General features: G+C 33.7%; 1 protein-coding gene, 1 non-coding gene and 1 pseudogene across 2 annotated transcripts; 2 read left to right on the top strand and 1 right to left on the bottom strand.

Moving 5' to 3' along the window:
- Nucleotides 1-1,286: 1,286 nt before the first annotated feature.
- On the bottom strand, nt 1,287-1,358 carry TRNAG-UCC (transfer RNA glycine (anticodon UCC)). Its single transcript has one exon. It is a non-coding gene; the product is annotated as a tRNA-Gly (tRNA).
- Nucleotides 1,359-2,765: 1,407 nt separating this feature from the next.
- On the top strand, nt 2,766-11,837 carry LOC145636521 (ABC transporter G family member 38-like). Its single transcript, XM_081688107.1, has 23 exons — nt 2,766-3,055; nt 3,465-3,585; nt 3,705-3,793; nt 4,186-4,270; nt 4,898-5,057; nt 5,195-5,271; nt 5,505-5,558; nt 5,727-5,817; nt 6,318-6,619; nt 6,747-7,028; nt 7,224-7,540; nt 7,637-7,797; nt 7,887-7,993; nt 8,169-8,325; nt 8,442-8,608; nt 8,698-9,030; nt 9,509-9,799; nt 9,903-9,986; nt 10,084-10,217; nt 10,332-10,559; nt 10,655-10,826; nt 10,934-11,188; nt 11,358-11,837. Exons 1-23 carry the CDS (start codon nt 2,766-2,768, stop codon nt 11,613-11,615), a joined length of 4,215 nt encoding a protein of 1,404 aa, XP_081544233.1. The 3' UTR covers nt 11,616-11,837.
- A 254-nt stretch (nt 11,838-12,091) lies between these two features.
- Nucleotides 12,092-14,818, top strand: LOC145634307 (pentatricopeptide repeat-containing protein At5g55740, chloroplastic pseudogene; annotated as a pseudogene).
- The last annotated feature ends 203 nt before the right edge of the window (nt 14,819-15,021 follow it).

Here is a 15,021-nt window from a genome sequence, read left to right as displayed (position 1 = left end):
ACTTCATGATATAATTGGGTGCTTTAATTAGTAGTATAAAAATGAACTTTTAAGTATATATATGCACATGTTCATTTTAAAATTAATGCATTTACTTGTTAAATATGAAATGATCATGAATAAGAATGAGAATGAACATTTATCAATACATAAATTAACATTTATATATAATGAAAATGAACATTTATCAATACGTAAATTAACATTTATCATTTATTAAAATGTGAATGGCGTTATACTAACCTATAAATGAACATTTAACAAAATCAAAATGAACATTTATAAAAATTAAAGAAATAATAATAAAAAAAAAACTACGAACTATAGTCTTTGTTTCTCTTCTCTGAAACTGTTTACTTCACTCTAATGTACTGATATAATTTACTAGTTTTTCCATAAAAAATACTAAGATTATAGTATAATACTTACATTGATATACAATTTTCATGGTTGATGTTCGAGTACATTTTCAAAATACATGCAACAAAAAAATTAGTAAAACCTAGGGTTTATACTTTTTTTCATTCCAAATTTAAACAAAACAACTTACTTTTTCAGATTTTGCGCCTTGTTTTATTGAATTTCATAGTGCTGGAAGTTTTTTTGGGGATAATTTAAACACAATTTTGCAATTAAAGCTTTTGATGAGAGAAAAACTTACAGAGAAATGGGTGTGGAGAGAGAAAATGTAAGAAAGGGTGAGGAGAGAAAAAATGAAAGTTAGTGGAAGGTATGGGTAGTATTTTAAATGACGCTTTTAGAGGGGGTGTAGGATGTCCTACCTACACTAGGGTCTAGTGTTCACTAATTATGTTATACATAGTACTAAGTACTGTATTAAGATTGTGAATTAGGCTCTATTACTTCTCATCTTAATTTCAGTTATTTCATCCTATAGTATAAAATACTACGTACAAGGTAAGATATCATAATAGTCGTATAAGATAAGTTTAAATAATGTAAGACACATACTCTAATTTAAATAATATAACACTGCCTTGGTGATTGCTTCGAAACTTTATTTAATTAATTTAGTTATTATTTAGTCATTTGGTCGAAAGAAAAGGAAATGAAACGGGATGGATGCGATTAGGAATAGGGTTTAGGGATGGAAATGTATCAACCATTTTACAAAATTACCAAGGAGAATGGTAAGGGAAAAAAAAAAACAAAACAAAACAAAATAGTTAACCTCCTTAGCTGAACAACCTACACTAGTGTTAGGCTAAATTGCTAAAATGAGAGGATGAAGGAAAAGTGGGACAAAATATAAATTGAAAAAAATATGCGTTTGCCGGGAGTCGAACCCGGGTCTATTGCTTGGAAGGCAATTATCCTAACCGTTGGACTACAAACGCAATTGTTGATGTAAAACTGTGTATAAACATTAATAATAAATACCATAATATAATGATTTGGTTTTTTTGCATGTAGATTAACGTCAAATAATTTGGTTGACTTATATGATCTGCTCAAGTGTGGTACCTTAAACATTGACGTGGTTGATCATATGTACATGTATGAGTATTATGTTACCTTGCAAGTAATCTTAGGTTAATTTCTTATATTAGGGCTATTCTGATTTACTGAATGAGTTGAACTAAACTGAATTGAATTGAACCAAAATAATTGGAGCTGAACTGAATTGAACCAAACTAATTGGAGCTGAACTGAATTGAACCGAACTAATTGGAGCTGAAATGAAGAACTGAAACTAATATTTTATGAGAGAAGAAAATTAGGAATTGAAGTGAACTGAACTGAAATTAAGTTGAAGAGAATATACCCTTATTGATTTTAGAATGATAAGACGTGACAAATAAACGTAACTCACAATATGAACTTTATTATATGTATGGTTTTTGGTACTACTCCTCTTCCCTATATCTCCGATCCAACATTAATCACCAATGACATTAGATACTTTTCTTAATTATATTGTTCCTATTATATTACTAATTGGCTTGGTTTTAGAAGATATGATGTTACAATAAACTTTATCATCAATGACAAAAAGTTATGTAATACTCTCTCCGTCCCATAATACATAAGATATTGGACTTTTTTCGCTACTCATGCATTAGCTTTGACCATATAATTTTACCAACATAATAAAACCATATTTTATAAAATATGTTGTTAGATGGGTATAAATATAAAGTGTCATAATATAATTTTTAAAATAATTTTTATTAATATTTAATTATATTAAAATAAAGTCAAACTAGTATATTGACATGTGTGCAATATTGATTGTGTCATATATTATGGGATAGAGAGAGTACGTGTTTACATTATTACATTAAGTTATGTCAAAAAAACCAATTATCATATTACATAATTAATAGGGATTTGTACAATGATGTTATGAGTCAATGAATCCAGGACCAAATCATGATCATAATCTGTAGAGATTTTCACACCTTTTCAAATCAATTCTAGAAGGTAAAATCACCATCAATTGCAAGTATCAAGTGTGATTTTGTATTTTTACAGATTATAGTACTTAACTTATACTAATATATAAATAGAGTAAATTAACTTGATTTTAGATTAAAAAATTGTGTATGTCCTTTGGCCACGTGGCACCTCCATCTTAAAATAATTTCTCTATAATTTCATACTACGTATGTTTGATTTTCTCTATGTATATATACACAATTGTTTCCCCTAGGTTGAACCTCTTATATTAGTATAAATACATAAAAATAACCAATATCAATTCCCAAGCAAAAAAAAATATTCTTAAGCTAAGAAGAAAAAAAATGAGGTTTTTCAAAAGTGTTCAAATTGAACATAGAAGAAGTTCTTTTAGTAATTCAGATGAAAATAATCAAAGTGAGACTATTGATGAAATTAATTGGGCAGCCCTAGAAAGGCTACCTACATCAGTAAGAGCACATTATAGTTTTTTGCATGGAGTGACAGGTGAATTCAAAGAGGTTGATGTTAATAAACTTAATCTCTTTGAAAAAAGGGCTTTGTTGAATAGAATGGTTAGAAATATGACTCAAAATGAAATCTTCTTGCACAAAATCAAGTCTAGGTTTGAAAGGTAAATTTCTTGCATTGTCCTTTTTTTTTTCAAGTTTTTGATTTTTTTTTCTTTTATTAGTTTATCTTAATTCATTAGGATAAAGTCGTATACATCTAAACCTTCTTATATAAAATTTCTATTGATTATATTTTAATTAAAGGATGTAAATCATCTTATACCTTTCTATGTAAAAATTTGTACATCAGGTTAAGATTTTATACATCTTATCCTTCTTATCTATAATCTCGTTTGTTTATATTTTAAGGATGTAAAATTGTAAATTACACTATACCTTGTTATGTAAAATTGTGTACATTTATTTGAACATGCATAGTTCATATATTAAATGTGTATTACTATTTTTTATCATGTAAAATTGTGATTACTATGTTAAATTACTAAATAATTTGGTGTGTTGATGAGATAGAGTTTCCATGGAAATTCCATCAATAGAAGTCCGATTTGAGAATCTCAATGTTGAGGCGTATGCTTATGTGGGTAGTAGAGCTTTACCTTCGATCCTCAATTCCTTGGTGAATATGGTTGAGGTATTTGGATAAATTTCTGATTTTTACCATTTTTAAAAACTTAATTTTTGCTGTCCTTTCTTTTGCTTGGTGAGATAATGAAGACATGCGATTTGATTCATCTTTAATTACCATTTTAGGGTGTGTTAGATTGCCTCCATATACTTCCAAGTCATAAGAGGAAATTGGAAATTCTTCAAGATTTTAATGGAATCATCAAGCCTGGATGGTAAATCTCTTAGTTTTTGTTTCCCTTTTAATGTTTAATCCTTTCGTTGATTTTTATGACAACTAGTTATATATGCACACGATGCGTGTCTCATATCTGATCACCAATTTTTACTTAAAATGCATGTGATGCATGTCTCACTTGTCAATAAACTTGTAAACATGTAAAGTGACTCATGAAATCATGACATATTATTCACACTTAAAATAAAAGTCATCAAGTAAAAGAGTAATTTTTTTTTTTTGACAAAAGTAAAAGAGTAATTTAAAAATGAAGGATTTATAAGTAGAAATCAAAGTACTTATAAATTTAGTGATGTAATTAGATACATAAATAGAATATTTCAAAAAACGTGTTTGTATTAAATTATTAACCCCTCTTTTCTCCTCTAGGATGACTTTGCTTATTGGTCCACCAAGCTCAGGAAAGACCACTTTATTATTAGCTCTTTCCGGTCTTCTCGATTCGAAATTAAAGGTATTACCCCTGTCTCTATTTGTTGTATCTACCTAGTTATAAAATACTCTATACTATCACGTGTAACACAATTATTTATCACGCTCAATTTTTAATATTATTCACTTCAAAGTGTTATTATTGTAAAAAGTTACTTTATGGAGTATATTCTCATTAATACACAATTATAAATTTTGGATATTGATCAAGAAAGAACCAAAGCATCATGATTCCCCAAACCTAACCACCAAGAATTGATCCCCGAATACAGATTATATAATCATATACACATAATTGAGAGGAGACTGAAACTTAACCACCTAGAAAAATTGCTCATATGTCCTCATATAATCATATACACCTAATCTGTAGATTATTAACCCATTTTATATCTTATGTTTGTAATTGATTTAATTCTAGTGCATGCACAATATTCAAAACCTATGAATTGCACGCAATTAATAATCACTTCGTATTTATCAATAAATAATTAATGTTACATCTTACATATGCATGCATTGAATTTCTTAACTGATGAAATAAAAATGAATGGCTATGCATAAATGCTGCATCTTTTTTTTTTCCTTTTAATTTTTTGTCATATTTAAATTATAATTATATAAAAAAAAATGGGTGTAATTTTATCAGGTTTCTGGAAAGGTGACGTACAATGGACATGAATTACATGAATTTGTTCCTCAAAGATGTTCTGCCTATGTTAGTCAAAATGATGTCCACATTACTGAATTGACTGTAAGAGAAACTTTAGGCTTCTCCGCCACTTGCCAAGGAGTTGGTCATGCTTATGGTACGTACGTCCATACCGAGTTTAGTTTAAATTACGCTATTAACATGACAATTAAGTCCTAACGGATATGGAAGGACTCGAATAAGTATAAGTTATTCTTTGGACTGATACTTGTGCCCGTTGTTTCCATTATATAGAGTTGCTATTAGATTTGCTGAGAAAAGAAAAGGAGATAAAGACTAAACCAGACCCCTTACTTGACGCGCTATTAAAGGTTAGTCTAAATAAAAGAAAATACTAGCTTCGTTAAATGTTATGTGCAACTTTAGGGTATTATTTGTGAGATATAAAATATTTCAAAGTTGCACATAAAATTCAACGGAGGTAGTATAATTTTTATATTATTCGGAGTTTTGGGATATACAAATTGGTACATTTGTACTTTTGACTTTTATTATCTGTACACAATTGAAACTTTAACATTTATTTGTACATGTGTGTACACAGGCGTCAGCTATGGATAAACATAGAAAAGCTTTGTTCACTGAATATATTCTTAAGGTAACAAAAACTACTTGATTTCATAAAGCATAAATAAATTATGCTAGTCTCACCCTAGTTATAATTTCTAAATTTTAGTAGCATGCAATAAATTTTGTTCCCAAATTAAATTTGCTATACATACATGGTATATTTTCAATTATCCAATTAATTAAGCAATTGTTTCAGGTTTTGGGGCTGGAACAATGTGCTGATACACTTATAGGTGACCAAATGAAAAGGGGCATTTCTGGAGGTCAAAAAAAGCGAGTTACTATAGGTAAAAAAATTTATTTTATTTTTTTTAATCGGATTCTCACTAGTTACTAGACCATCGAATTATTGTGTTAAATACGGGTCTGGGCCGCACCCGTCACGGGAGAGTGCAAGTCCACCACTTTTACAAGACCAAGGAGGTTCCACCTCAAAACCATATGGCAATGAGGGGAGTAGCCCCTTAGCCTTATATTGTGGTGGTAACTCTTGAATTCTTTCAATGTGGGATTTCATTACCACTACACTCCCCCTTTTAGTGTTTTTAATGTGGGACAAGAAGAATGCTCACATGTGGGTTGTTCATGGGCTCAACATATTGCGTTCAAATAGGGGAGGTTAAGATCCCCCTTTTATTTCCTTAGTTACTAGACGATCCAATTACTAGAGAGAATCCTGGTCCATAGTTTTACGCGTACATAGTTGTATACTATATAGGAGTATATAAATTCGAAAATGTTTTTATATACTCATTGCTCCATAATCTTTGTAATGATTTTAAAACAGGGGAAATGATGGTTGGTCCTGCAAATGTGTACTTCATGGACAGCATTTCAGTTGGTTTAGACAGTTCTACAACGTATCAAATAATTAACACAATCAGGCAATCTGTACATATAATGAACAAAACTGCCTTGATTTCTCTGCTTCAGCCTCCTCCTGAAACATTTGAGCTGTTTGATGACATAATTTTCATCTCTGAGGGGCAGCTTGTGTACCAAGGCCCTAGGGTGTATGTTCTTGAATTTTTCGAGTCCATGGGTTTTCGATGCCCTGAACGAAAAGCCATAGCTGACTACCTACAGGAGGTACTTAATACTTATGCTACTTGCACCATCTAAATTATGCAAGTTTTAGGCCAAAGTAATTGCAAAACATAGAGGAAAATTTTTCTCTAGGAATGTTTTGCTTAATTTGCTATAAATATTATGACAGGTTGTTTCGAAAAAAGATCAAGCACAATATTGGGCGCGACAAGATGAGGAATATGCTTATGTTTCTACTAAGCAGTTTGTTGACAAATTTAAGGAATTTCATGTTGGAAGAACCATCCAAAATGAGCTTGATGTGCCCTATGATAAGTCCAAGAGTTACCCTTTTGCCTTAACTAAGTCGAAATTTGGAGTTGGGAAGGTGGTTTTACTCAAAGCTTGTTTATCTAGAGAACTTATTCTCATGAAACGTAACATGCTCATCTTTGTTTTCAAGGCAGTTCAAGTAAGTTACCTTAATTATATTTCAAATTTCATATTGTCCTGTAACATATATACATGTTACATTATGCTATCGCGGTTAAAAACTATGAAAAAATTGCATTTTTGAGATTAATCACGTACACTTTAATAGCCGGGAATATTATTATTACTGTTTATGGTCCATTGCTAAGACTATCTCGGGATGGACTCATTGCAGCTCACGGTTCTTGGATTCGTTGTTGCAAGTGCTTTTGCTGAGGATAAGAAACATCATAGTACAATCGAAGATGGGGTAGTTCATATGGGAGCACTCTTCATTGGACTAGTCACTATCATAATTTCAGGATTTGCTGTTCTACCTATGACTATTAGCAAACTTCCAGTCTACTATAAGCAGAGAAATTACAGATTTTTCCCTTCTTGGGCATATTCATTTCCAACATTGATCCCTGGGATGATTTTTTCGAGTTTTGAAGTTATCATTTGGACGATTACAACTTACTTCATCATAGGATTTGATCTTAACTTCTTCAGGCAAGTTCTAGCTTACTGATGTTTCTTCTTCATTTGTTCTGATTTCAGAACTTTTTTTGCTAACTTTTTTTTCCCAAAATACATAACTTGTTTCAGGTTGTTGAAACATGGTCTTATCTTGATACTATGTGGGCAGATGTCTTACAATCTCTTTAGATGCATTGGCGCCGTGACAAGAGATTTTTCCATAGCAATTGTAGTTGCAAATCTTGCAGTCATGTGGCTGATGATTTTCAGTGGCTTTGTGTTAGCAAGAGGTAACACTAGAAATCATTTGACAAATCTGTTTAAAGTCAAAAACTCATTTTCCTATTGATTGTACTATTATTTTTAACCTCTTTTGTAGAGGCAATGAAGAAATGGTTACTCTGGGGTTATTGGACATCTCCCTTGCTATATGTTTACAATGCCATGGTCACAAACGAGTTTCTCGGACATTCATGGGAAAAACATGTAAGATCACCATTCTGCCTTTGTTCTTTTCACCTATGTTCCACTTATTTGAACTTATTAGCCCTTACAGTATGTATCTGAACTTATTTTAACTGTAAACTGAACTTGGAAGTAGCCCTTATCTGAACTTCTTATGACTAATTAACAATGCACCACCTTTTAAATTCTTGTTCAGCATCTTCCAGGATCAAATATAGGACTGGGAGTGTCTGTCCTGCAATTTCGCGGAGCAGAAACTGATCCCCAATGGTATTGGATAGGTGTCTCTGCATTGATCGGCTTCATAATCTTCTTTGCTTTGCTTGCCAACCTCGCGCTTGCCTATCTCAAACGTAAGCCTAGCTTAGCTTCTACTCTTCTCTCTATTCTACATTTTCCTTCTGCAACCTTGATTACAAACTAATCTTGTAATTGTTATAAAACTAATTGATTTCTACTTCCACAATAGCATACGGGCAGTCATCAGGCTTCATCTCCGAAGAAGCTGAAACATCTACTGAGGCAGACAATATAAACCAAAGCAGAACACCGGATAGTGGTAAAAACACTAGCCTACCTTTCACACCTCTTTGCATGACTTTTGAGAACATCGTGTATTCCGTTGACATGCCAAAGGTAAAATAGTAGCTACTAATTGTTAGAGGTGTTCATGATCTAACCATGTACTTGATGATAAAATTGAACTGTTTTTAAATGTAATGTAGGAGAGGAAACAAAGGGGAGATCCACATGATCGATTGGTGCTACTTGATGGAGTAAGTGGATCTTTTAGGCCTGGTGTCCTGACCGCCTTAATGGGAGTAACGGGAGCAGGAAAAACCACACTGTTAGATGTTTTAGCAGGAAGGAAAAACACAGGACATATAGATGGGAGCATCAAGATTTCAGGCTATCCAAAGAAGCAAGAAACGTTTGCTCGAGTTTCAGGATATTGTGAACAGAATGATATCCATGTTGACCTCATGACTGTCTATGAATCAATCATCTTCTCTGCATCTCTTCGATTATCCAAAGATATTAGCTCTGAGGCTAAACAGGTCTTCTCCTTTTCTTTGTCTAGTATGAGAAATTTGTCTTAAACCGCCCTTCATTTATCGATGGTTAATAATTTGAACATCAGTTCATCTAAGTGACCATTCATTATAATGTCGAATAAGTTATGTTATTTGGAATTTTATTTTCACCTCAACTATCCGTGTTAGATCCTCAAGACTTGACACGAGTATGTAAGATCTACATTTCAAACTAAATGTTGAAAACTTCTGTAAGATAGTCGAGTTTGACACTTGGACATATGTGATTGATATGTGATCAGTCTGTGCCTAATGTGAGTCTGAATGACATTGACATTAGGTGATTGTTTGAAGGATGAAAAATAGCAAGATGCCTTAACAAATAGTTATGCAAAATTTTCAGAACAAATATCAAAAGTTGTTTGTCTATGGTACATTAACATTGCTAAAAGAGAATAGCACTTTGAGTCTCTAATGCTCTAATTTTTGTTTCTTGCCTTAGTATTTTGTTGATGAAATCATCGAATTGATCGAGCTTACAGCAATAAAAGATGCATTAGTAGGAACCCCAAATGTGAATGGCCTTTCAGTAGAGCAGAGAAAAAGGCTAACCATAGCAGTAGAGCTGGTAGCTAACCCTTCCATAATGTTCATGGATGAGCCTACTTCCGGCCTCGATGCAAGGGCAGCTGCAATCATCATGAGAGTTGTCCGAAACACAGTTAACACTGGGAGAACTGTCATCTGCACCATCCATCAACCAAGCATCGACATATTCGAGTCCTTTGATGAGGTACATGGATAAATTATCTTCTGTTATGACTTGAGTCTATTCTAATTTGTTGTTTTAGTATGCATGATTATGAGTTATGACTTGTTTTTGTTGTAAATTTCAGCTTTTCCTCTTGAAGCAAGGAGGCCAAGTGTTGTATGCCGGTCCTATAGGCTATCGATGTCACCAGCTTATTAGATACTTTGAGGTAGGCATTTGCTTAAATGATCTAAAACATACATCCTTAAACTTTACTTAAATTTTCTGAAAACTAAAAAATTCTCCCTAATATTTTTTTTTTGAAGGAAATCAATGGAGTACCTAAGATAAGAGAGGGGTACAATCCTGCAACCTGGGTGTTAGAAGTGACATCGCGAACACAAGAGGAGCAACTAAGACTGGACTTTGCTGCCATTTACATGAATTCTGAGCTATACAGGTAAGTTTGTAGGACTTTGTGATCAACTTTCAACAATGTATGTTTTTTTCCTTGTGTTAACAACATTTCACTTGGTAACATAATTCTGCTTTCCCTTTCTTTTGCTTTTCCTAGGACAAACAAAGCATTGATTTCGGAGCTTAGTATACCTCCACCTAATTCTGAAGACCTCCATTTTCCAACATCATATCCTCAAACATATCTCACTCAATGGAAAATGTGTTTATGGAGGCAATACAAGTCATGCTGGCGTAACATAGCTCATAACGGTGTAAGGTTCTTGATCACATTAGCAGCTGCTTTCATGTTCGGGGTTGTCTTTTGGAAGATTGGTTCTAAAAGGTATACATGATCATCCCATATCCAAGTTTACCTCAGATTTATAGTAACTCTTTCAAGACTTTAGCTTACTAATGATCATTGTTGTTATTTTGAAGGGATACTCAAATTGATGTTGTTGGTGGAATTGGTGCAATTTATATCTCCACGATGTTTATTGGAGCACAGACTAGTGGTGGTGTAATACCAGTAATGAACAGCAATAAACCGGCGTTTTATAGAGAGAGATCATCTGGCTTGTATGCTGCCATACCTTATGCTCTAGCACAGGTAGTTTCGATGGACTTACAAGTTTTTACAAGAAACTGATTTATGAAGTATAGCAATGTTTGTAGGTTTTTCATTTTTGTTCTTACTTTATGTTACTTAATTTTCAGGTTGTGATTGAGATTCCATATGTTATAGCACAAGTGACCATTTACGAGGTCATAGCCTATGGAATGAAAGGGTTCGAATGGACAGCTTTGAAGTTCTTTCGAGAGTATCTCTTCATGTTACTCTCGCTATTGTGTTTCACATACTTTGGCATGATGATCTCTTCCATGACTCCTAACCAAGAAACATGTAACATATTAACTAGTCTTGTGAACTCGATGTGGAATCTCTTTGCCGGGTTTGCTATTCCTCGAAATGTAAGTAGAGTCACATTTTGTTACACATAACAAGTTCATATGATATGCTGGTTACAAACTTACAATTGTCATGCTATGCATTACTTAGCAGTTAGCTCTAGTCTGTAGTTACAATTGTCGCGCCAATGATTATGATGTTGTACTTGTTTGTGTTGGTTTCTATGTGTAGAGGGTTCCGCCGTGGTGGAGATGGTTCACGTTTGTGTGCCCGGTGTCTTGGAGCATGTATGGGATGGTAGCTTCTCAATATGGAGATATAGAGTCCGAAATTAGCACCGGGGAGACGGTGACCCAGTTCATAAGGGACTTTTATGGGTACAAATATGACTTCTTAGGAAGTGTGGTTGTTATCATGGTTGGTTTCAACCTACTCTTCATTTTCCTACACTGCTTTGCCACCAAGATGTTCAACTTCCAGAAAAGATGAGAAATTTCAGGCTCTCATATTTAAACTAGGCATAAATCAATGTATTGATTAGTAGATTGTCCAGCAATTTACAAGCAGTTAATTATGCAGCCAAGATTAGGTTTTTATGTTAGCTCTTTACTCACCTATTATGAACAGTGTTGTATTGTAGCAATAATCTAGTAAAGTAGAATACATGTACTTGTATTAGAGATAGACATTATATTATCACGAGTTCATGAAGCTATGTTTGGCCTTGGATATTTTGTCACTTAATTATGAAAATGCCACCAAATGCGTCTATTTCTAACTACACTCGTGTAAGTAAATTACAAATGCATAACGTACAAGTAAAAAAATTGACCTATAAATGTACATTAAGGTGTCATCCTTTATCAACGGTGAACAGTAATAAATTTCGACATACAAAATAAGTTCGGATAAATTAAAATACGCCAAGTGAACTTATTAACCATGAGAGACCCAAGATCACCACCTTATCCCACAAATCCCAACCTCTATTCTTATCAATTGCATGGCCTCTCTGTCAATCAGCCCAATATTAAACCTCTTTAATCATAAACCCAGAAATTCCTCAATTTCTCTCAAATTAAACACAACCCAAATTCCAGAAAATCATACAAGTAAAAGGTCTTGTTTCACAGATTTCTCTTCTCTTTCCAGAAATGGGCGAATTACAGAAGCTGTACATCTTTTCTCTCAATTTCCCAACAATGACGTCCAAATTGGCCCTGAATTTTACGTTGAATTATTACAACAATGTACAAATTTGCCAGATTTTTTTCTGGGTCAGCAAATTCATGCGCTAATCATTAAAAAAGGTATTGTTTTTGCAAGAAATGAGTATATTCAGACTAAATTAGTCATATTTTATGGAAAATGTGATGAATTAGAGCTTACTAATCGTTTGTTTAGCAGATTATTTGTTAAGAATTTATATTCATGGACTGCTATAATTGGATTATATTCTAGGATGAAATTAAATGAGCAGGCTTTAATTTGTTACTGTGAATTTCTTGAAAATGGGTTTTTTCCTGATAATTTTGTGATTCCTAGTGCATTAAAAGCATGTGCTGCTGATCAATTTCTAGGGTTTGGGAAAGGAATTCATGGGTATATAATTAAAGTGGGTATTGATGAGAGTGTATATGTTGCAAGTAGTTTGGTTGATATGTATGGAAAATGTGGTGTTCTTGAAGATGCAAAGAAGGTGTTTGCTGAAATGTCTGAGAGAAATGTTGTGGTTTGGAATTCAATGATTGTGGGTTATGTTCAAAATGGGATGAATGAGGAAGCAATTCAATTGTTTTATGAGATGAGAACTGAAGGGGTTGAACTGACTAGGGTCACTATGTCGAGTTTGCTCTCAGCATCGGCGAATTTAGGAGTTGTTGAAGAAGGTAGGCAAGGGCATGCTCTTGCCGTTACATATGGTTTGGAAATGGGTAATGTTTTGGGAAGTTCATTGATTAACTTTTACTCTAAAATTGGTTGGGTAGAGGATGCTGAACTTGTGTTCTCAAGGATGGTGGAGAAGGATGCAGTTACTTGGAATTTGCTGATTTCTTGCTATGTTCAGAATGGTTTGGCTGAAAATGCTGTTAATATGTGTCGGTATATGAGATTACACGGTTTAAGATTTGATTGTGTGACTATGGCTTCTTTGATCTCCGCTTGTGCTGATACTGGTGACGTTAAACTTGGTAGGGAGGGGCATTGCTACTGTATTCGAAATAACCTTGATACTGATGTTGTTGTTGCAGCTAGCATGGTCAATATGTATGCGAAAAATAAGGAAATAGATAATGCTAGGAGAGTGTTTGAATATTCTATAGAGAAAGATCTTGTATTATGGAATGCACTCTTAGCTGCTTATGCAGAACTAGGCTTAAGTGGCAGAGCTCTGGAGTTGTTTTACCAGATGCAGCTACAGGGTTATCACCCAAACGTGATAACTTGGAACTCCATACTTCTCGCACTCTTAAGAAATCATTTGGTAGATGAAGCAAAAAATATGTTCTTACAAATGCGTTCTGCTGGTATTGAACCTAATGTGGTAACTTGGACTACTCTTATAACGGGTTTAGCTCAAAATGGGCTTGCCTTGGAGGCAATATTGTTCTTTCAGCAAATGCAAGAATCTGGAGTTCAACCTAATGCCATGAGTCTAACTGGCGTGCTTTCAGCTTGTATAGATATGACATCCTTGCTGCTTGGAAAATCAATTCATGGATATGTCATGAGACGATGCTATGAATCTTCTATAGAAATTTCAACTTCTTTGGTGGACATGTATGCTAAATGTGGATGCATAGCTCATGCAAGGAAAGTATCTAATATGAGTTCAGACAGAGGATTGAGCTTTAGATGCCCTGGCATTATACAAGCATTTGCAAAAGGAGGTCATAGAACCTAATGATGTAACCTTCACCAACATCCTTTCAGCTTGTAGTCATGAAGGACTGGTTGACAAGGGGTTGGAAATTTTTGTTGATATGGTAAAAATGTGTAATAGAAGGCCAAAAAAGGAACATTACGGTTGTTTGGTTACTCTTCTTTCTCGATGTGGTAGTCTGGATGAAGCTATTACGATCATTTGAATATGCCATTTGAGCCAGATGCAAAAATGATAGGATCACTACTCTGCATGCAAGGAACATGGTCTGATTGAACTTGGGGAATATGTTTCGACATACTTACTCCAACTTGAACCCGATAATACTGCAAACTGTGTAGCACTTTCGAATGTATATGCATCTGCTGGAAGATGGACTAAAGCATTGGAATGGAGAGATTCGATGAATAGAAGGGATCTGGACAAGAGTCCTGGGTGCAGTTGAGTTCAAATAGGGACTAAAGCTCATGTATTTGTTGCCAGTAATAGATCACATCCGCAAAAGGATGAAATCGCCATGATCCTTGCATTGTTAGAAGCAGAGATGAGACAGAAATATACGGATTTTAATCTGGGAATCCATTCCTCTTAACAGTGGTGTTTCAGTTATGATTTCTCTAAGGCGGCATAAACAGAAGAGCAATCATACTGAACTACTTGAAAATTAAAGATGCTAGGCAGGAAAAGCTAAGGCGTTGCTCGGCAAAATTGGTTGTTTTAATAGTTGTTCTGCTTATTGATACTCTGTATAGATTAATTGTCAATATAGGCGTTCAACAAGCTGTTGATATTGTAGATTTTGATAAAATTACAGTTTAATCTAATGAAATGATACTCCAGAAACTACTTCCAAATTCACTCTAAACTATTGAAATTGAAACTTCAACTTCAACAATTATTTGCATCATGACAGATGCGTCTTCATGGCACATTTTATTGGTTTGTTCAGTGAACCATTAATGAATACTCCAAAAACTATTGTCGAACATGCCTTAAATCGATAAAACTTAA

Source organism: Chenopodium album, chromosome 6 (genome assembly GCF_948465745.1).
Source record: "Chenopodium album chromosome 6, dcCheAlbu1.1, whole genome shotgun sequence".
Taxonomy (NCBI): domain Eukaryota; kingdom Viridiplantae; phylum Streptophyta; class Magnoliopsida; order Caryophyllales; family Amaranthaceae; genus Chenopodium; species Chenopodium album.
Note: the sequence above shows the minus strand (reverse complement) of the source record. Positions and strands in the feature narration are given on the sequence as shown.

Bases quoted from the DNA above. Each gene is read 5' to 3' on its own strand.
- LOC145636521 (XM_081688107.1), top strand. From the start codon at position 2,766: ATGAGGTTTTTCAAAAGTGTTCAAATTGAACATAGAAGAAGTTCTTTT. The intron at 5,818-6,317 runs GTAAAAAAATTT...ATTTTAAAACAG, and splicing joins AAAAAAGCGAGTTACTATAG to GGGAAATGATGGTTGGTCCT. The intron at 9,031-9,508 runs GTCTTCTCCTTT...TTCTTGCCTTAG, and splicing joins TTAGCTCTGAGGCTAAACAG to TATTTTGTTGATGAAATCAT.